The sequence below is a fragment of the Sinohyriopsis cumingii genome, chromosome 5 (genome assembly GCF_028554795.1).
Source record: "Sinohyriopsis cumingii isolate HCF-2022 chromosome 5, ASM2855479v2, whole genome shotgun sequence".
Lineage (NCBI taxonomy): Eukaryota > Metazoa > Mollusca > Bivalvia > Unionida > Unionidae > Sinohyriopsis > Sinohyriopsis cumingii.
The window spans coordinates 50,359,350-50,382,499 of NC_142965.1; the positions used below are offsets into that span (position 1 = coordinate 50,359,350).

The 23,150-nt window shown below is 38.2% G+C and overlaps 1 protein-coding gene across 7 annotated transcripts in view; it reads left to right on the forward strand.

The window, feature by feature from the left end:
* The window catches only part of LOC149799138 (uncharacterized), a 65,952-nt gene extending 43,511 nt beyond the window's left edge, over positions 1 to 22,441 (forward strand). For 4 of the 7 annotated variants that reach the window (XM_089958219.1, XM_089958220.1, XM_089958222.1 and 1 more), the window contains exons 10-12: positions 1,393 to 1,664; positions 2,291 to 2,495; positions 19,287 to 20,368. In XM_089958219.1, the coding sequence (XP_089814345.1) occupies positions 1,393 to 1,664; positions 2,291 to 2,495; positions 19,287 to 19,387 (578 nt within the window). In that variant the 3' untranslated portion in view covers positions 19,388 to 20,368. The other 3 variants (XM_089958224.1, XM_089958225.1, XM_089958226.1) reach the window with 3 other exon arrangements.
* Positions 22,442 to 23,150: the final 709 nt, after the last annotated feature.

Here is a 23,150-nt window from a genome sequence, read left to right on the forward strand (position 1 = left end):
GTGTGTGTGCGTGAGTGCGTGCGTATGTATGTATGCATGTATGCATGCATACATGTACGAACGTACGTATGTATGTGTGTTCAACGCAAAATTTAATTGTTGGATTTGTTATTTGATTAAGCCTTTTTTGTCTCAACATTTAAAGATTTGTAGCATTCATCTGTAAGTTATAGATTTTTCTAAGTATACTTCTTTACATCTTTAGGTCGACAATTTTCATACTCATGTGAACTTGTTTATCAAACGTCGTATTCTAATATTGTATGAAACTAATCTGTGAAGTCTGCACTCAAGGTCTCAAACGAATTTTTTGATCTTGGGTACAACATGAAAAGCCCTTCAGCCCTGCATGTTCGACCTAACCATATTTGCCCTATCAAGAAAAGCAAACAAGATAAACTATACTAGGTTAATTTGTTCAGTTTGCGCAATCTTGCAGTAAGAATTAGAAGGGTAGACATTTTCCTTGTTGTGAGAACATTTCAAGAGTAAGAACAGATAAGGTATAAATGTTTAAGGTGAAGGAAGACCAAGAGTATAGGCAACATGTGTACACCCAGAAGTTGTTGGTCCATATAGGTTTGAATCCTAATTAATGATTATTTCAACATTAGAGTTTCGTCTCCTTCGCTGATTTTACATAACAGTCAAAGAATACATGGTTTAGTACTTTTAGTACTATATGGTAGTCTTGATTTTAAACGTGGGACAGATTCATAGATATTGTTACACCTATGATAATACACTTTGATGTATGATTCACTATTGTCCCTTGCCTTAGCACCTATACAAAGTAAATTATAGTTGCTATGACCTATATTTCTTGCTTAATTGGATATGCTGAGTTACTGGACCATGTACAGGAGAATCGGGCTATACATATTAAAAATAGTCCTGCTAATTCATTTTTGGCATAGACCTTGAAATTTTGCTTACATTGTAATAAAGAAAAATGTAAGAAAAAAGTGTAATTGTGTATTGATTTCTTTATTGAAAATAACAATAAAGATTCCGTTTCATGCAGGTTTATTCGCGTTTTTAAAGTAATAATGAACATCGATTATGCTGCATGTTCTGAAAATTATTGCATTTGAATGAAATAACGGAATAGTTTGGAGCAAAGCTTATTGCATACTTCCATAAAGGTTAATGTCCACATGTCTCTTGTACCCATAGTCAGGATGTGAAAATGTAATGCTTATTCTTATATGGTAGTGGTGCAAAGACTTTTCCAAATTTAGATTTCTTAGTTTTAGGTGTTCACTATACATAAAAATATAACGAGATACAAGCCCTATTTTTTAGATCTCGTAAACTTTTTATTGGTTTGGAAGTTAACACAATTTTGAAAATACTTCTAATGTGAAAATGAGTAAATTTGTGTACTCACAGACTTGACAGATAGGATAAGAAAGAAATTGCAAGAGAAAGCTCCGAGTTCTGCCTGCATTAAAAGACTGTACATCACCATTCCCAAAACATGCCAGCCAACTACTATTGAAACAAATACCGAGACATATCCCGAATCCGGTCCTTTGATTGAAAATCTTGGGCGACTGAAGACTGTGAAGTTCACCTCCTCAGGTACCGTCAACAGACCATATGAGCTAGTCATGTATAGAATGACAGTCAAAGAAACCAAGTTACCTGGTGACCGATCTGAGGTATAGCTTGAGATTGATTTATATACGCATCTAAGCATGTCTCCATGTTTTCATATATGTGCAATTGTAGACTCTGGGTGTAATATTTATATCTAGGTTGATATGATTTAAAAAATATTCAAGTTTTAGACATGCTGAATATTGAACGCTTGTAAATATGACAACCAAAGAAACCAAGCTTTTACCTGGCAGCCGAAATGAGGTTTGGCTTGTGGTTGATTTAAAGACATATTGAAGTATGTCCTTTGTTATTATGTATGTGCAATTGTAGACCTCGGGTGTAATATTTATATTTAGGGTGATCTGATTTTAGAAACAATTACGTTTTAGACACGCTGGATGTTGAACGCATGTAAATATGTCTTGAATAAATTTACAAGATTATAGCAGTTAGTAAGTACCATGACCTGTCCTTCTTTAGAAATTAGGTACAAAGTTCATGATCATTTTTTTTAGAACATATTCGATCAAATGTATGTTCCACGTTTGTGCACATTTAGTAACAATTACAAAGGAATGTACCTATTAATTTCAAGAAAATGTAGAATTAAGACTTTAAGCTGTCATGTTATTATTGGTAGATTTTCCTGTTTAAAAGATGCATATACTTTAAAAATATGTTTCAGATTTGTTTCCTCGCAGAGCAGGCCACCCCTTCTTTTACACTGTTTAGCATGTCTCAGAAATATTCTGACGCTGGTCTTTCACCAGAATATCTAGTCGAACAGGCCAGGGATTTCTCAGAACTTTGCAGCACACTTATTGTAGGGCAGGATTTCAAGAAAAAGGTGGCAGATATTGAAAAGCTCTGTAGATTTGTCTACTTTGATAGTAAGTTAATTCTACAAAAGTGTCCATTATTAATCATCTTTTGTTTCATGCCACGACCTTTTGTTTTACCAACATCCCCCGCCGGAACATTAGTGACGTAAACGTTCTTTTGATACGAGAAGCTGCTAGTTATTGTGGGGGTGTAGTGGTTGTCTAGGGGTGGGGTTCTTCTTATAGACTTTAACGAATTATGAGAAGTTCCCCTGGTCCTTATTCAGAAGGTTAATTCTGGACACTATATTATTTATTGACTAAATATATTTATGGCTACGAGCCCCCAGTCAGCAATGCCGACAGTTAAATTAAAAGAAATACAAAGATGAAATTTAAACAATAACAATTTAATAAATGAAATTTAAAAGAATTTAAAGTAATCAATGTCTCTCTTTCACCCAATGATCCCTTTGGTCATCATTTGAGTTCACAGTGTGAGGAGATTTTTCCCTTCTTGAGTGCTACTCATCTAAATCTCTTCGTTCCCTTGTCTTTCTCTCCTTTCGTGATCTCCACTTCCGCTTCCTCTTCTATTATCCTTGTTCCTTGCCGTTATCTTGACTTCCGGTTCCTCTTCTAGTATCCGGAACCCTTGACGGTATCCCTTGAGGTCACCCGAAATTCACTCGGTATCTCTCACCGTCACCCGAAATTCTCTGAACTTCTCTCGTCCCCCGAAATTCTCTGAGATTCTTTCGTCCCCCGAAAGCTTCCTGATCGAAGCTATTTCATGAATTTCCTAAATTCCGCCAATTTTTACGAATGGCTAACGGAGTGTGTGTCACTGCGACTCTTAAACACCAACTGACGAATTTCAGGCTTGTACAAGTCTTATTCCAGCTTCTCGAATCAAGTCCCACCTACAACGCATCCCGATTGGATGGCGACGGACTCTGGTCATTTGATCGAACTGTCAATCATAAAAATGTCAGTCTGTGTGTCCCCATGTACTGTCCAGCCTACCATTGTCGGCTTCCGGCTCTTTGAAGTTGTCTACGTCACGTGTTCCCATGTACAAAGATTCCCGCCAGATTTCCACTCAAGAGCTCAAACAAAGACTGGGTTACGTAAGAGGATTAGCCAACTTAGGCACTTGGAAAAACAAAGCTTACCTGGCTCCACTTACAGACTTATAAATACATGTATAATACAAGGGGTTGGGGTAAAACATCACATCCCCCCACGCTTGAGAATAAAATCAGGATTTTATTCACTCAAACTAAAAAAGCAAAAGTGTTACACGATATAAAGAACAAAATCAGCAAAATGAACTAAATGCTAAACTGAGTATGAACACGAAAATATAACAAATGATCTATATCATTTCGGCGCTTCTACTCATGAAATCTGCGCCTACGTTTTCAGATCCTTTCACGTATCTGATCTGCATCTGGTACTGCTGTAAAAACAGCGACCATCGCATCAATCGACCATTGGACAACTTTGCCTGCGCCAGATAGGCGAGTGGTTGGTGGTCGGTCTCCAATATGAACTTACGTCCATATAGGTATCGCTCGAACCGTGATATGCCGAACACGATTCCGAGACATTCCCTCTCCGATACTGAGTAATTCTTCTCGGCAGCAGACAACTTCCGGCTGCCGTATGCGACAGGAAAAAGCGTCTTGTCATGCTCCTGGAGCAGTACTGCTCCCAGTCCCGTGTCGCATGCATCGGTGCGCAGAACGAATTCTTTATCCAAGTCCGGTAGACGAACAACTGCGTCGGATGTAAGTCTATCCTTTAGCGTTTGGAATGCGTGCTCACACGCATCTGTCCAAACGAACTTACTCGGGGTCCGTTTCTTGGTTAGGTCAGACAACGGGCCCGCAATCGCGCTGAAATTAGCGACATACCTCCGGTAATATCCGGCCAGTCCCAGGAATGACCTCACTTCCGTTTTCGTGGTGGGGCGTGCGGCGTTTCTCAACTGATCCACCTTCGACTTCTCTGGAGACAGCGTGCCTTGGCTCAGGGTATGTCCTAAATAGTCTAATGTCCTGAAACCAAGGTGACATTTGGAAGGGCGGGCTGTCAAGCCCTCCTGACGTAGCCGCTCCAAAACGTCAGCTAACAGAGCGAGGTGTTCACCCCATGTCTCTGTAGCTAACAAGAGGTCATCCATGAAGTTGTGGACACCCCTATCGCGCAAGGGCTCCAACAACTTCCGCATCATTCTGGTAAAGACGCTGGGCGCGTTTTGTACCCCGAACGGCATCACCAACCATTGGTATGTCCCGTCGGGAGTAGCAAAAGCAAGCTTCGGTCGGTCTTCTTTCCTTACCGGAATTTGCCAATACCCCTTGGACAAATCCAGTTTGGAAAAATATTTCGCTTTCGAGACCGAAGCGAAGATATGTTCGGGGTCAGGTAGCATTTCAACTTGAAATTCTGTCACCTGATTCAGCTTCCGGTAGTCGACGCAGAACCGATGGGTGCCGTCCTTCTTCTGCACTAAGACTACTGGTGAGCTGTACGGAGAGTCGGCAGGTTCGATTACTCCCAGAGCAATCATCTGCTCGATTTCTTCCCTTACAACTTGTCGTTTCGCGTGGGGCAAGGGGTAGGGTTTACGCTGAACTGGTCGGTCGTCCACCATCTTTAACCCGAACTCGACAAGCGTCGTCCTCCCGGGTTTTTCTGTTAGCACGTCGGAATATCCGGCCAGCAAGGTCTCTATCTCGTTCCGCTGCCCTTCAGTTAACATGGGGTCACACTCCACGTCCGACGGAGTCTCGGCCCTCGTTAATGGACAGCTCGGGACAGTGTTAGCACCTTCCGTATCGCCTTCGATATCCTCGGTGACTATCGCTGCGACAACAAAATCGCTGGCGGTCTCCCTTTCCCGGTACCTCTTGAGCAAATTGGCATGGTACAATTTCTCTTTCGTCGGTAGCTGTATCCGGTAGGTTTGACCTCCGACCTTCTTGGTGACGACGTATGGACCCCTCCAGGAAACTTGCAACTTGTTGTGTTCCTGGGGCAACAACAACAACACTTTGTCCCCTACCTCAAACTGACGGGGTTTTGCGCGCTTATTGTAATTTTTCGCCTGTTGCGCCCTAGCTCGTTTGAGATTTTCTTGCGCGAGAGAACAAACCTCTTCCAGTTTGTTGCGCAAGTCCGCGACGTACTGGTAGGTAGTGCGTACTTCCTCTACAGCGTGGTCGTCTGTCCACAGCTGTCTCAGTACGGCGATTGGGCCGCGTACGGTTCTCCCGTACAAGAGTTCAAAGGGAGAGAACCCCAAACTCGCTTGCGGTACTTCCCGGTATGCAAAAAGCATGGCCGGAATATACCGGTCCCAATCCTTGGGGCGGCCTTCGCACAATTTCTTGAGCGTGTTTTTCAAGGTCCCATTAAACCGTTCGACCAATCCGTTACATTGGGGGTGATACGGTGTAGTCGTGAGGTGTTTAATCGACATGAGACGATTCACCTCCGCCATCACACGACTCATAAATTGTGTTCCTTGATCGGTCAAGATCTCGTCGGGCACTCCGACTCTTGACCAGATCGCAAACAGAGCTTCCGCGACGGTTTCCGTGTCAATGTTACGCAACGCAACGGCCTCCGGATAGCGTGTAGCATAATCGACAACCGTTAAAATATATCGATTTCCGTGCGCAGACGCGGGTTTTATCGGTCCGATTAAATCCATGGCAACACGTCTAAATGGTTCATCGATAAGGGGCGTACTCCCCAAAGGGATGGGTCGCTGATCCGTTTTCGGTGCCATTCTCTGGCATTTGTCACAGGAGAGACAGAACCGTTTTACGTCTCCCTGGACCCCTGGCCAGTAAAACTCTTTTACAAGACGGTCACGCGTCTTAGCAATTCCCATGTGTCCACCCATGAGACTCTCGTGTGCAAGTTTCAGTACTTCGCAACGCTTTTCCTTTGGCACGACGACTTGCTTGAAGTGTTCGTTGTGTTTCCTGGCGTGGCGATACAAGATTCCCTTCTTGTAGACAAACTTCACCGCGCCGTTCGGAGTTTCCCTTTCTGTTCCCGCTTCTGCGTGTTTGTGCAACTGCGCCAGAGTTGCGTCCTCCTGTTGCAGCTTCCTTAACTCCGCTGGAATAACATTACTAACCGGTGTCGATGTAACTTGGATTGGCTTTTGTTTCGGCTGTCGACTCATGGCCCTGGTTTCAACAGCACTCACTGGCATAGGTGTGCAGGTTTCGGGGTTCGGCTGGGGTAACACATAACGGCAACCCAATATGACGTCATGTGATAGCCCCTCCAAGCAAGCAGCTTCAATTTTCCCCTTCACGTATGGTGAATCGAGGTCAATGACAGCTACTGGTAATGAGTCACGCGCGCAGTTCGCGTACTGAACTTCTATTACCTCCCCTGTATAGTCCTCCGGCTTGACATATTTCTTGTCGACAAGCGCGGGGACGCTGCACCCAGTGTCATACAAGATGGTGGCGCCTTCACCATTGACAGTTGCGGGCGCAAGGTTGGCTGGGTTGCGACTCGCTTCCGGCACACATTCCTTCTTAGCTACGACATTCACCTGGGTCTGCCTGCCCTTGGGACAGTCCCTGGCAAAATGCCCCAGGCGCTTGCAATTAAAACATGTCGGCGGCCCTCGCCGACTTGCAAGTCCTGGTTTCGTGGGTGAGGCCTGTCCAGGTCGATAGGCGGCAGCCCTACCTGTAGGTGCCCCTCCGACCTTCCCGTCGCCCTGACGGTTACGGACAGCCGGCTCAACCTCCCCCATACGACGCGACTCAGAGGGTCGGGGTCGGTCAGCGACCCCGGAACCTCCACTCTTCGAGTGCGCCTGCTCGTATCGCTCCGCCATGTTAGCGATCTCTTCGAGCGTCCGGTGTTCTCTTTCTGCTAAGAAAACTGTCAACTCGCGACGGTAAGTACCCAGGACATGTTCCTTGAGTATTACCTCGCGTAGCCCTTCGTACGTGCGTTCGACTTCGGCCATTTTCATCCACTTCTCAAATAAACCTCGAACACGGTTGTGGAATTGAGAGTGGGTCTCTGTTACCTTTTTCACCGAGTCCCGGAAAAGTTTCCGGTAAGTCTCGGCGGTCAGCCGATAATGGCAGAGAAGCGCCTTCTTGAGGGCAGTGTAGTCATCAGCCTCTTCTGCAGTTAAGCCGTGGTAGACTTCCCGAGCTGCACCTTGCAAAAAGGCTGAGACATTAATGGCCCAGTGCTGTTCAGGGACCTGATGAGCGCGTGCGAGTTTCTCAAATTGGACGAGAAAATCGTCAATAGCCTCCTCCCTATCATTGAAGCGTGACATGTTGATCTGGACTATCCGGTGGTCGATGAAAGGTCGGCCGGTTGTTCCAGAGCTTGTACTGGCGTCGTCCCGTCCGTTGGTCCTAGCTTCAACTCTGACCTTTTCCATCTCCAGAGTGTGAGCGAGTCTGGCTAGCTCCAGCTCTTTCTGGGCGTCTCGGTCCGCTGCTATCTTGGCTAACTCTTGGTCCGCTGCTATCTTGGCTAGTTCTCTCTGGGCTTCTCGGTCCGCTGCTATCTTGGCTAGTTCTCTCTGGGCTTCTCGGTCCGCGGCTATCTTGGCTAACTCTTGGTCCGCTGCTATCTTGGCTAGTTCTCTCTGGGCTTCTCTTTCCGCTGCTTTTTCGGCCTTCCATTCCTTGATCCTTTCTTCTACAAAGGTTGCCAGGCGATCTCCCTCGTATCCAAGATCTTCCGACCCCATGGCGCGGTATTCCTTTATCATTTGTCGTTCGGTAGCCATTATACTAATGTAAAGTGATACCTTGTCTCAAAATTCAAACAATATACAGATATTTGTAATACCAGTTTAAATACTTACCTGTCGACAACAACTAGTTTCGTTCAGGTAAGATATTTGTTCGATATCTGCTTCACACGTACTGCTATGAATGGAAGATCTACAAAGCCTGCACATATGACAATAAAAATACAAGATGAGAAAATCACAAAATTTCAAATACAAAGAATGGAAAATATCTCACACTGTTCACTAATACTTCTACCAATAACTTTAAGTCCCAAAATAATATATATGTCTAATTCATATCCCGGACGAAGCGCCCACTGTGGGGGTGTAGTGGTTGTCTAGGGGTGGGGTTCTTCTTATAGACTTTAACGAATTATGAGAAGTTCCCCTGGTCCTTATTCAGAAGGTTAATTCTGGACACTATATTATTTATTGACTAAATATATTTATGGCTACGAGCCCCCAGTCAGCAATGCCGACAGTTAAATTAAAAGAAATACAAAGATGAAATTTAAACAATAACAATTTAATAAATGAAATTTAAAAGAATTTAAAGTAATCAATGTCTCTCTTTCACCCAATGATCCCTTTGGTCATCATTTGAGTTCACAGTGTGAGGAGATTTTTCCCTTCTTGAGTGCTACTCATCTAAATCTCTTCGTTCCCTTGTCTTTCTCTCCTTTCGTGATCTCCACTTCCGCTTCCTCTTCTATTATCCTTGTTCCTTGCCGTTATCTTGACTTCCGGTTCCTCTTCTAGTATCCGGAACCCTTGACGGTATCCCTTGAGGTCACCCGAAATTCACTCGGTATCTCTCACCGTCACCCGAAATTCTCTGAACTTCTCTCGTCCCCCGAAATTCTCTGAGATTCTTTCGTCCCCCGAAAGCTTCCTGATCGAAGCTATTTCATGAATTTCCTAAATTCCGCCAATTTTTACGAATGGCTAACGGAGTGTGTGTCACTGCGACTCTTAAACACCAACTGACGAATTTCAGGCTTGTACAAGTCTTATTCCAGCTTCTCGAATCAAGTCCCACCTACAACGCATCCCGATTGGATGGCGACGGACTCTGGTCATTTGATCGAACTGTCAATCATAAAAATGTCAGTCTGTGTGTCCCCATGTACTGTCCAGCCTACCATTGTCGGCTTCCGGCTCTTTGAAGTTGTCTACGTCACGTGTTCCCATGTACAAAGATTCCCGCCAGATTTCCACTCAAGAGCTCAAACAAAGACTGGGTTACGTAAGAGGATTAGCCAACTTAGGCACTTGGAAAAACAAAGCTTACCTGGCTCCACTTACAGACTTATAAATACATGTATAATACAAGGGGTTGGGGTAAAACATCACATCTATGTCTTTTCCAACCTAAATAGAGCAATGGTGAGGTTTCTTTGGGGGCAGTTAGCTATTGCTACACATCGAACACCTCGTTGCTTCTGAGAACTGAATTATTTTATTGCAGAAACAGAGTCAAGTATTTCGTTTGCATTTAAAGCAAAGTCCTGGCTTTTTTGTTTTACTTTTATCATATAAAACAAATGTAAACTGTAAGTTTATGTTGGAAGCTTCATGAAAAATCTTTTGGCGGTGATGAAGTAATGACCATTTGGAACTTGGGTGTCATGCATACTGACACTATTACAAATTATCGGAGAAATATACGCAAAATGGCAAACAATCTTTAAGTGTAGGCGTAGATACTTAACTTCCTACAGCAAATGAGGGTGTAGCTATGGAATCTCACAACTAAGGTGGAAGCCTTTCCCTTACGAATCTTTAGTGGGAGGAAAAACCTACGATGGGTATAAAAAGATAGTCGACCAATAATACTCTTGAATCCAATCTAATAACCAGCTACCATTGGATTTGCAAACGTGCAGTGTGAAAAATAAAGTAGCTTGTTAGGTTTTATCCTGGTATATTCCCAATTATGTGTTTAATACTGGGTATTAATTAGATTGTCCTTGTGTCTGGATTTTTGAAAGCGAAAGTCGGTTTGATATTAGGGCCCCATTATTAAGATGCCGCAGACCACATAGTAACTAACATTCCGTCAGTACATCTGACAACTCAGACTTAATGTAACCGGTACAGCTATGTAACTATTTCGCATAATTAAATGATATTTCGTTATACATGAAAAGGTGTCTTTTACGAGTTTCGTCTTTTGGGATCTGAGGTCGGCTGAGTTTTTGCCCTTTCTCCGTCAATATGATATTTATATTACAAGAAATCTTTGAAAGATCCATAAGTTCAGAAAAGTTCGATATGGTTTATTGCTGTTTGGTGTTCACATTGTCCCATTTAAAATGCATTTCAAGTATTTTGTCTAGCAGCAGAGGAGGTGAACAGACCTTTTGCTGAAACGTCATTTTTGAAAAATAAAACCTCATATAAACAAAATAAGGTCAATAACGCCAAACCAAAGCCTCTAACATACCGAGAGTTTCTCTAATTGGGTTAGTTTTTTGTTACTTTATCTTTTGTCGTTCGTGTTTTTTAAAATTTGCATGTGCGTTCGTTTATTCGCCGAACGTTTCGTTGAGGTCGCACCTCCTCTGCCGCTATAAATGCATGAGTAATTAAATCATTAATATATCAGTAATGGAATGTTACACTAGCTAATTAGCCAGAGAAAGATTAGAACCAATCAGAAGATATATTTTTGTTTGTGATGCTCTCAAACGAAAACTGCAGGAACGTCAAGAAGCACATGTTGAATATGTAGAAGGAACAGAACAATTATTTGAACCTGTTACAAAGGTTACTGAAAGAGTTGAAAAAGCTACAGAAGATCTTCTTTCAACGTTAAAACAAATTGCTAAGCAAACTGAGAAAAAAAAAAATAGCAAAAAGAACTAAACAAAGAAAAAAGATTTTAAATGATCTTCCAACAGAAATATTTGCTGCTCAACCTACCCTCATGGAGGTAGAAATACTTGAAGGTATTGGCAAAGTTCGTACTGAAATTACCGATGTAAAAAAAGATCTTGCACCTAAACCGAAAGTAAGAAAATAAAATCTTGAATTGATTAAAAACTTTAAAGAAGGTGTTATTGAAGAACTTAAAGAAAACGTTAAAGATAAATATTTTTCTCGTGTTGCATTTGATAGTTTTTTTCGACGGTCTGAAGGTTTGAAACCTAAATATGCTAACATAAATATTGATAGTTATTGTAAATGGTTATATAGTGTGTATTATATCAAACCCCAGGCTAGAAGTGATGATGAAGTATAAAATAAATGCATTGACGATATAAATAAATTTTATTTGGAGTTACAACCTCAACAACAGTAACTACAACCTCCCCAGCAAATACCTTCATATCAACTTCCTCCACCGCAGCAACAAATAGAACGACAAAAACAAAAATCACAAAAACCACAATTTCCTTCACAAATTCCTCGACCACAACAACAAAAATCACAATCTCCTAAAGTACCTCCAGAGCTAATTAATATTAAAAATAGATTTACAACTAAAGGTATTTATCTTATCAAAAAAATGTATGATGATACAGTAAAAAATGCCGCACGGGGATATAAAGAAACATCAAAGTATGCATAATCTAATTTCGTTGAATCTTGGCAAAATGAAGATGATTCGATTAAAGATATGCATTCTATACTTAAAAATAGACCTTTCAAAAATGACAGTGACTAACATGAATTTTTCCGTAATTGAAAAAGACAAAAAGAAGAATTTGCACTTGAATCAATATTAACTAAAAAAAACTGTTAAAGAAAAAGATGTTCCTGGTTCATTATTAAGCCCATATACTTCTGAAGAAGAATTTTATGATATAAAATCGGACACGTCTCAAGGTACTACTGGAAATAGTTTTTCGACTCAAGGAAGTGGTCTTAATACTTGTCCTGACAGTGTTCTTGCCGATGTTGACCAACTAGAAATTCTGATCGGAGGAAAATGTGCAGGAAATATTTCTCCAGAAATTATTAATGAAATATCTGATATTTGCTGAAGATTGTTTACAGACGGTGTTATGGATCGTAATATTTATCTCATTAATGACATTTTTGATGATTATCACAGCACTTCAAAAGAATTAATTAATCAGCATGTAATAAAAAATGATTATTCACAATGGTCAACGTGGACCTGTAATAATTAGGGTAGTAAATTCACGATTGCCAACGTACAAAGCGATTTACCGAGATGGACTTGGTGACGTCGTTATGGATTTATTCAGAAGGATGTCTCCAAAAGCAATACCGATTGCAAAACAATTAGGGATGAAAGCTATGGAAACTATTCGAGATAAAGCATTACGTTCTGTTGGTAATGTTGCTGGTAAAATACTTTCATCGATCAAAGAAAGATTAGCTCGATTAATACGACGAAAACCACAGCCTGTAAAATTACCCAGCACTGAAGTTATGCCTGCAAATATCAGTTGTCAAATATACCCCAGTCAGAAAAAGGAAAAATATAACAGCAAGTTTAATAGCAGGAAGTGGTCTTCGTTTTAGACGATAACAGTTATAATAAAATATTCAAACATATATCAGATCCAGCGTTTGATATGGACTTACCAATTGTTAAAGATGAATCTATACGCGATTATCAGTATTATTCTTATGACGCAAGACAACCAGATCAGAGTGGTCGATGTTTACCTGCTGAAGCGTTTACTGAAGTAGAATGTAGAATTTTGTAAGATGATGGTAGAGGAGTTGCAAATGGTGATATAGTTGGTTTTGTTAACAATGGTATTATAGCGTTGTTTGACATCGCTACGTACATGATTGACGGAAGAAATATTGAAACAATTTAAAAAGACGTTGATGTTGCTACAACAATACTTGGTCTTGCAAAATATTCAGATGATTGTACAAGATCCGGCCCATCAATAGTGTTTGCTAAAGATACATCTAATCATCCTGAACACGTAAGGGAAGTTGAGGGTAATGTAAGAGACTCTGAAGGAGCAGCTGATGGACCAGCAATTGTATTAATCAACGCAAATTACAATAACCTAGTCTTTGCTACACGCAGAACAATGTTAAATGACGAAGAAGCTTTATCATGCGTAATTCTACTATCTCATATCTTTGGATTTTGTAGAAATGTTGCCGCTACTCACAACTGTATGGTAAGACTAAGAAAACTTTCACTGTGGATGCCAGTAATGACTCCAACAATTGCTGAAGAAGAAAAGTTAATTAGTTTTATGAATTCGGGTGGATAATCTTTCCTATCAATTTTTAACAATGACCACAGATAGCGTTCAAAGTAATGTTGCTGGGTTATTTACATGGCATATATCATCACAACAAGAGTTTTTGCACCGAAGCATATAGTTATCGCTTCACAAAATGCTGATCGACTAGATTCACAAGAATGTAGCCATATGATATTTGACACACTTGCAGTTAGTGAAGTTTCTTTATGGATAAAGGGACATCAAGAACCATCTGAAGATATTTTGTTAAATTTTGACCGAAATCATGTAGCACGTGTGTATCATCGTTTAATGACATTTATGGGACGTGATCAAAATATAGATATTGGTTTACAAATATCACTGCGGGGTTTTACAACAATGTATCCGATCTATTATTTTTCATCGGAGCATATCGAATTATTTAAACACTCTGTTGTTGATATTCACTTTCGAGTTTGTGTAAACCCCTTTGGTGCTAATATACAGAGCAATTGCAGTTATACTGAACCATAAAACAATGCTATTTGAAAGCACTGGCGGACGAATGAGAGTTTTTGATGCTCCATTAGAAAACATGTAATGAAATCGCTTACGATATTTATAATGTCATATCATCATGCTAGTGATAGTCTGACTCCTGGTCAGATTAAAAAACTTCAATCAAGTTCAGCAAAGAACTGAGGAATACAAATATCACTAAAAAAGATTAGATCACAGGTAGTCATTGTTAGAACGTCAACTCAGACATTTAAATGGCGCCAAACAATCAAAAACTGGCGTTAAACTCAATTTTTATGCTGGTGCGGTTAAAGACTCAATGAAAACAGGTGGTATATTTCCACTTCTTGCCGCTATACCAGCTTTATTTGCTGCTGCTGCTCCAGCTATTACAAAAACAGCTGCACTTGGTGCTATTGGAGCGTTTGGTAAAGTAGTAGGAAGAGGATTAAAAAAGGGGAAGGGGTCTAAGATTACCAGGAACCCCTTAACTATACGGAAAAGGTCTGAGACTTGCAGAAACAGTTCGTTAATTCTTCCAATGTCAGATTTTGATTTACTTGATGCTGCTAAAAAAAAATAAATTCAGAGGTGTTTTTATGCATGATCAGTTACCAGAACGACCAAACAAATATTGAAACCGGTATCATTAATCTTGATAAAAGTTCTGGTCCTGATACTCATTGGATGGCAAACGCAATTGATCCACGTGGAATTGTTTATTTTGATTCGTATGGGTTGGCTCCCCCAAAAGAATTTATAAATTACGTAAACACAATAAAAACTCCAGTCTGGTATTCAACATTACAAACACAGACAATAACAGATCCACCAATATGTGACCGTGAAGTAATTTCTGTACTCGACGCTGTGTCATCATCAACATTACCGCCTCATAGAGTCGTGCACGATTATACAAGTAACCAGTATTCGTTTTAAGCAGATCTTAAGGTATAACGGTATATATTTACGGAAGATTTTCTCGCCCGTGTACGACTCAGCAAGGCGATCTATCTAAATATGCAACCCTTGGCTTGGTCAAGGATGAACTCGCTGATCTTTTGAGTCTTGCATATGTAGACCAAAATGAAGTTGTTGTTTTTCAGGATAAACAAGGACGATTAAAAACGAGACAGATTTTATTATGCGGCTTCCATATGCAATAGAAGATAACTTAGTAGTTTTTGCTAAAAACGGCAAAATTAAAAAAATCAGATGAATCAGTTCTATGAATCATAGGAGAAATTGCTGGACGTATCAGAAGAATTGGACATATAATGTACCGCAATCTCAATATGAATAAAAATACGATTATTACTGTGAGAGAACCAAAATCAGATGATGATGTGGTAAGAAAAGGTACGTAGACAGCAACAGCAACATGATCAGAACTGAGACCAATGATCGTTTATTAACCACTGGTGATACAATGACTGGTTCTTTCAATATGAGTAATAAAAAAATTACTCGTCTCGGAGAACCAGAATCAAGCTATGACGTGCAACAAAGAAATATGCCAATGATAGCAACATTCCGATGATGAACTCGTTAATGACAATCAACGATGGAATGACCACATTTAGATCTGAATATTCTAATCATATACAAAAAATTTTAAATTTTCCTAGAAACATAAATAGAGCTATTAACGAATTTTTTGGAAATCCACCAGGCATCGACATTAAGCTCTCTAACATAAAATCAATTACCGATCGTGTAGTATATACGGTAACATCTGGATCAGCATTATGGTCACCACTCAATAAATCCATTAAACATCGCGCTGATATTACCGGTAAATATAGATTTTCAATACTCGGTACTACAGTATATACAGTAGATACTACAAATTCACCGCGTTTTCCACTAACCGGATCCTCTGGATATATGTTAGTGATGTTGGATCAAAACGACGAGGGAATATTCGTGGTGGAACCCGAAGAAAGATGTAACCCAGTGTTGTATTATTGGTGTCTTGAATTATTTGCTAAATTACCACCTACTTAAAATATAATGAGCTTCCCAATCAACGTTCAACGTTTTAGATACAATGAAGCACGTGAATGGCAAACAAAACTAAAAAATATCGTTGACGAATATACAGTAAAAGTAAAATAATATCGCAGACGTGTAGTTGCTGTTGACATAATTGTAAATTCGGCTTCTGTTGTTATTGCTGAAACCGGCGTATTATTATCAACAATAACACCATCGCTACTGATCGCACTAGCAGCTGTAACAATTTGTGTTTCAGCTGCAACAACAATTGCCGGTATTCTTGATATCATCACAAAAAAAAAATTATGCACGTGTACAAACACAAATTTCATTATTATATAATAAAATTACATACAGCGAAATTAGCATACTCCAAAATATCCTAGTTATTATCAACAAACCTTACTGTTGGAAAACAATCAGATTTTGAGTTCACGGAGATGATTAAAATCTACAAAGAAGCAATGTCTGTGATAGAATCCACACCTGATTTAGATATCAGTGAGCTCAACTAATCTAGAATTTAGTGTTAACTTTCTAACTGCAATTCCAGCGAAAGAAATAGTGCTAGCACAATTACGAGTATATTACTGCGGGCCAAATATCAGATCAAAATCATTGTGTGGATCACCAGCAAATAATTCACTTGTATTTGCAAATAAATATAAAGATGATGGAACTCCTGATTGGCAAGTTGTTAGAATTCTATCAGGTAATTATCAAATCGAAGAAATCAAACATGAATTTCAGCCTAAAAGAATCAAACATAGCTATAACAGTTCACCAACCAACATTATCAGATGCGATAGAAATAAACTCTCTAGGTTATGTTGTAGATATTTATCAATCATCGGTCAGAATTGTGTTAGGGTGGCCTGAAATAGCACCAGGGTATAAAAGACCGCCAGAACCTCAACGAGATGATTTCTCTTTTAACGAAATTTTTATATATAAATGAACCACAATATCGAGAAGAAGAATCTCCAATACGCCCTAGACTTCAATATCTCTATCCTAGTTCTTTAGTCAGACGTGATGAATGTGATGTGTATGTTGTTTATGAAAAATATTTAAATCATTATCTAGTAAAATTAAAGATGAACATGCAATTATATCAGCAGCACTAGAACGGTTATTTAAAAATTATATTCTGGAGTACCCTAATGACAATCTAAAAAAGAAAATCGTTGAAACAATGCAACATTTAAATCAAATTACATCAGACCGTGAGTATATTAATCAAGCAACTGTCGATATTATAAAATGTAATCCAAGAATTACATCACCAGAAAAAATACTTAGTTATAAAGAAATATTTCTCAGTCATTATAAAATATCTCAAACAGATCTAGCAACATTTATAATACCAGAATTTGACAATTAAAAATACGGGTAAATGACATTGTCAGTGAGCATTTTCCACAAATCGTTGATGCATGGAGAAAATTAACCCTATCATCAAATATTCTAAAACCTAATAATGGTCCGTACGGTGGCGGCAGACATATTTCACCAGTAATTGTTAATATAACTTCAACGACCGCAGTCAATCTTGTATGTGATGCAATTGATGGCAGTTATCAAATAGATCTTGAAAAATATAGTCAATCTCAGCAAGGATATATTTTATATACATTTACACCCAAGTACCTCCTAGATATGTGATCGTACAAAAGCATATTAGTCCGCTTTATCTACGTTGTCATAATCCGTTGTTATCGAGAATATATTTCAAACTTACTGACCAATCCAGTCGGCTACTTGATTTACGAAATGAAATTTTGAATATAAATCTCTCCGTAAAATCTTAACGATTTCAAGGGGATATTCAAATTATCAGACAATTTCAGTAAGATCTGATGAATAAAAATAATCTCATCAAAAAATTGTATCATAATAATTTCATAAACAAATATATATTTGTGACACAATTTATTTTGTAACTGATTTTTCGTTAATTTGATGGGGTAAATATTATTAAAATAATGAAAATCAGTTAGATTTCATAATTTTGAGAATGAAAACATAATCTGAATAAATATTTACTTTCACTTTCGTTAATACTTTCATTTTCAAAATGCCCTTTACTATTTTCTTTAATAACTCTGTCATGGTTATCTAACATAAACGTTTTCAGCTACCTCACGCGCGTGTTATTTTTTTTCATGTCATATTCCTGAGCTAATTCGAATGTAATATTCTCAATCACGCTTGAGAATGATACGAATTTGTTAACTTCTGTATCTTTCACAGTAGCCAAAGATTGGAACATAGCCTGCTGTATTTGCTTTATACATCTATATTCAGCTGGTAGTGTATATCTATCTTCAAATGTACATGCCTGTAATAATTCAAAATCACAAATAATGTTTCTGGATCAAGTTGAATTTTTATGCCGTATTTTCTTACTTTTTTAATTGCAGAATTAATATCATTAATAGATGGTAAATAAATTATTCATTCCTCTCTTAAGATCAGTCTATAGAACCATTTGCTAATTATCAGACTTTATAGTTGTTATAGTTGTGTTCGGATATAATCCTATAATCCGAGAGGAATAATTATTTTATTCATTCATTTGAATTACTATATCCTAGTTGAGTATATTAACAAATTATTTTGAGATTTTTTGTGTGAATTCATTCAAAGACAATCTCGGTTATACTTTTGGTATATTTGGGCATTGAAGACTATTTGTACGTCATTATATTCAAGATTTAGTACATCAGAAGATTCACGAATACTGGGATTCACTCGGGACATTACATAATTATAGACTTGTGATAGGACATTTAGGATTACATGAAATTTAGTTACAATACTGTAAGTGTGTTTCAAATTTTCACTTTGTATTCTGGGGTTTCGTTTTCTTTCTGTTACATAGTTTAAGACCTAGAGTCGTAACACCATCAATGTTAACTCTCCTATACATGGGGATCGTTGCATATCGCATAGGTAAGACAGCCATAACAATATCAACTATGATTTTGGTTTGTAAATTGTCTCATAGGTCTTGATGTGCACAGTTTCCAACTCCATTTTGGATAACGATACGGGTGCGGGTGGCGGTGAAGGCTGGGCAAATGTTCCCTCGACCCTTTGTGCGAGCGACCATTTCGCTGATGGCTTTTATATGTGATGTCTTCTCAACTATCTTTTGACTAGAATATGACCATTTACAGTTAACTTCATATCTTCACATAGGATGTTACATTTCAGAGAATACCTCTGTCAACTTAATACCTAACTGGATGCCAATTAATGAAAGGCGTATTACATTCAAATGTGCTTTTAAGGTCTCGTATTTTCAGGCTTATTTTGGACACATGTATTGCCCCTTTCCATCAATAGTACATCTCCTTACAGATCCTTGCAACCGCTCCGGTGGCCTGGTGGTTAGAGCGCCCGCTTCTGATGCGGGAGGTCGCGGGTTCGAACCCAGACCAAATCATACCAAAGACATTTAACAATTGTACTACCAGCTGCCTCGCTAGGCTCTCAGCATTCAAAGATTAGTGTTAGGACTGGTCGACCTGGTGTCAAAATAATGTGATTGGGTGGCACATCATGCTACATTTTTGCGGCATGATGTCCAAGTGCTAAACATCGTAACTAAATGACTGAATTTAAAATCAAAATTATGTTAAAAATCCAAATCACACACACAGTCACTTACAGATCCTTGCAAACCAATATAGCTAAGATAACAATTTACATACTCTAGTGCAATTTAAGTGTGTACATCGTCTTTAGAATATGACTACATTTGATGGGGCCTGTCTCGTAAGATAGAGGTATGGTCTTTCACAAAAATTCAATAAATATTTTTACATGGAATGTTGCGTGTAATTGGCATTACTAAAATCATTCAATATAATTTAATATGACTTGACATGTGCACAGTCTCGTTAACCGGTATGTACGTCATATGGTCTTGGACTATTTTAAAAAAGCCATCGTTCACTGGTTAATCGTCCTCCTGTTTTTTCCTTTTGACAAGATTATCTCCAACGTTTAATGACCTCATTCATGTGAGTTATCGCTCTGGAATATTTGTGTTTTCAAAACTGCTGCATTTAGCATAAATTTGTCGCTTCGCTTCATTTCAATTATGTATGCTATTTTATAATAAAATTGAATTTCAAGTGTTCCATAGTATCATCTAAAAGAGGTATGTAGCCTAATTATCCATGGTCATAGTTATGTTTTTATGCAACCTAACTATACAATGGAATATTACATTCACCGTTGAATTACGTTATATTTTGCATATAATATTATCTCTTAATTTCCTTTTTCCACGTACCACTTTGCCCAAGAGTGGCTTTTTAATGTGATTATACAGCGAGGATTGTCTTGTTTATTGAGACACGGATAGGTTTGAATGCTTTCAGTGTTTTTCGTCGTCCAATATCCGATAATAATATATATTGATTCAAAATATATTTTGACTCACTTGTTTCAGATGAGTGCAAAACTGTTCAAAATTCCTTGCTGGAAGAAATCAGGAAGGACCTGTCTTCTACCGTTGACTTGGTTTCCTAAAATGGGGATTTGATAGGTGTGATCCTGAGATGTTTTGAAGTTATACATTTGACTAATTTTGTTGTTGAAACTGTTGAACATGTACACCATGTACAAACATTGCTTGCAAATACAGCTGTGAATGAAATGATGAAATGTTCTGAAAAGCTATCCAATAATTCGATGTTGAAAATGTCCGTAATTTGGAAGCTGATATTGGTTATAGGTAGAGCAGCAAAGATTATATGTTTATTACCATGTGTATAAATTTGGAAAAACAAACACCATTGAGTAATTTGGATAGACTGTAATATACAGTAAATTCAATACAGGAAGTTCCTAATGTGTATAGGTGCATCGAAACGGTTCCAGTTCAAATAACATTTACATGTCTGTCTATCTGTATGTATGGATCTTAAAATACATAGATGAATCTGATACAAACTAGCTTCTTAAATTCGTGTTGTAAATATTATTCGTAATTTTGCTTCTGAATGACCAATCAGTGAATAGCATCAAACATGATAATCCATAGAACATTGCAAGCTGTTTTCTAATAACGATTGTCCCAGGTCCATTATTCAGAGAGAGAGAGAGAGAGAGAGAGCTAAATTGACTGTCCCAAAGCAGCTGGTTTGAAATTTTCAACGTTAACTTTTGTGATAAAATGTTTTGGACTTAGCCTAGCCATGGAAGCCATACAGGTCATGTACATTCCTGGGGTCCCTGAAAAGAGCATGTAAGTGACAAGGAATAAAGATGTCTTCGTTAGCTGGTAATAAGAGGGCAAACAATATAGCGTTGCACCTTTAATTTCCTCAAAATATAATTTCTTTATTAGTTCTTCAAAACTGAATGAATAACATGACCTATGGCATTGGTTCCAAAATGTGATACATACCGCGAAATTGTATTCTAATGTCAACTACATTTCCAACCGCAAACACCTTATCCTTACTGCACTAAAAGCGAAATGAACGTGTTATTCCATAACGTCCTTTTGATAATTTCAGTTGAGAGAATTTATATTTTTACCACATTATGATTCCAAACACTCAACGGCAGAACAGATACACACATGCAGCTGATTCTAGACGAGTACATAATACGGAATTGCACAGTTAATAAATTAAGTACATCACAAGTAGAAAAGCAGAATTGAGTAGAATCGACATTTAAAAAAATCTATCCATTCCAGACCAAATGAGAAAGTTGTTTCAATGCACATTCATTCACAATATTGCTCACAGTTTCAATTTTAAGTTGACCAAAAACGAGAATTATTTTTTAAATTAACGAGAGTACGATAAAGTTTAAAGTTCACTGGGCTGTGCATGTACGCATTGATATTGTTATCATGTATTGATGAATGTACGGTTGTGCATTTACTTTTTAATACAGCGTAAATTCAATGACATTGTTTCTCGTCTGTTTTTTTATTAGTAAGCCTTAGTTAGAAAAACAAGATGAGTATATAATAAAACAACGTTAGTGCATTTGTATGGCGAAATACTAACTCGTTTTATTTAGTAATACTTCCCTCCCAAAGTCATACAGTATTACTCAGAAAAGCTTGTTCATATTTTCCCATACAAATGCAATAGCCAATAAATATCATAGGCTGATAAGCTTGGTTCTAAAATAGTATGTGTTTCATTTTAATCAATCAGAATTCTCATACCGAGTTATTTTCCTGTTTAATAAAGTAAAGGAGTTTTCTTTTTCTTTGTCAGTCTTTATGATGTCGTATGTCCTTGCAATACACTGTACCCAAGCTTCGGTACTCGTTATTTTTATTTTCCGTTGAAATGCATAAATGTATAACACCTTTGTAATCTATCTGAATTTTTGTTTAAATGTTGATTTATAAACTGTTATTCGTATGGCATTCTAGGTTTTATATGAAACCGTAAATTTGATTATCAGCTAATAACGTTCAAACACTTTCAAACTTTATTCCTTATAACCTTAATATTTAATAAATAATTATATCACGATGAATGCTTAGGAATCAATATATTTTTAGAGTGATGTTTCCACAATCAATGATGGATGCAGACAAATTAAAACAAATGAGCACTTTCATTGCATTATTGTTGATTATGTTGTCAAAATAATAACCTATGTATCATTTATTAATGACATTCTAAATATCTTAGCTGTGATAGTGCTTTATGAGAGCGTTGGTAATCGCATTGTTTCTCCCACGTACGTAGAAACTCTGCATCACGTGTACTAAAAGGATGTACAGTACTGTGTCCATTTACCTAATATAACTAGCTTCTAGTTTCTGATAGAGAAGGGGAGAGAGTGAGATGTTGACCAACGTGGAGTCATCGACTATCACTTCAAGTATGCTGTTTGATATCTTATGTATTCGAAGTGTCCTTGTGAACAAATACCAAGATCACAGTTACTAATATTTAGAAGAAAAAAGTGTACATTGCAAGGCAGTGCTGTTTCAAGCGATTTTTCTATGGACATGCAGTGCTGTGAAGCATGCGATGAAGGACTGAAGCGGTGGTTCGAGTGTTAGCCATCTCTGGTCAACAACTCGAACAGCTCTTTTAAAAGCCAGTCATTTCTCTTAGAAACAGAACTACGGATCAGTTATTGCAAAAAAAGACGTTTTTATGTATTTGTCATTGTCATTTACCACTAAAACCGTATGTCATTATGTTTGTGTGCATGTTTGACCACTCCTGC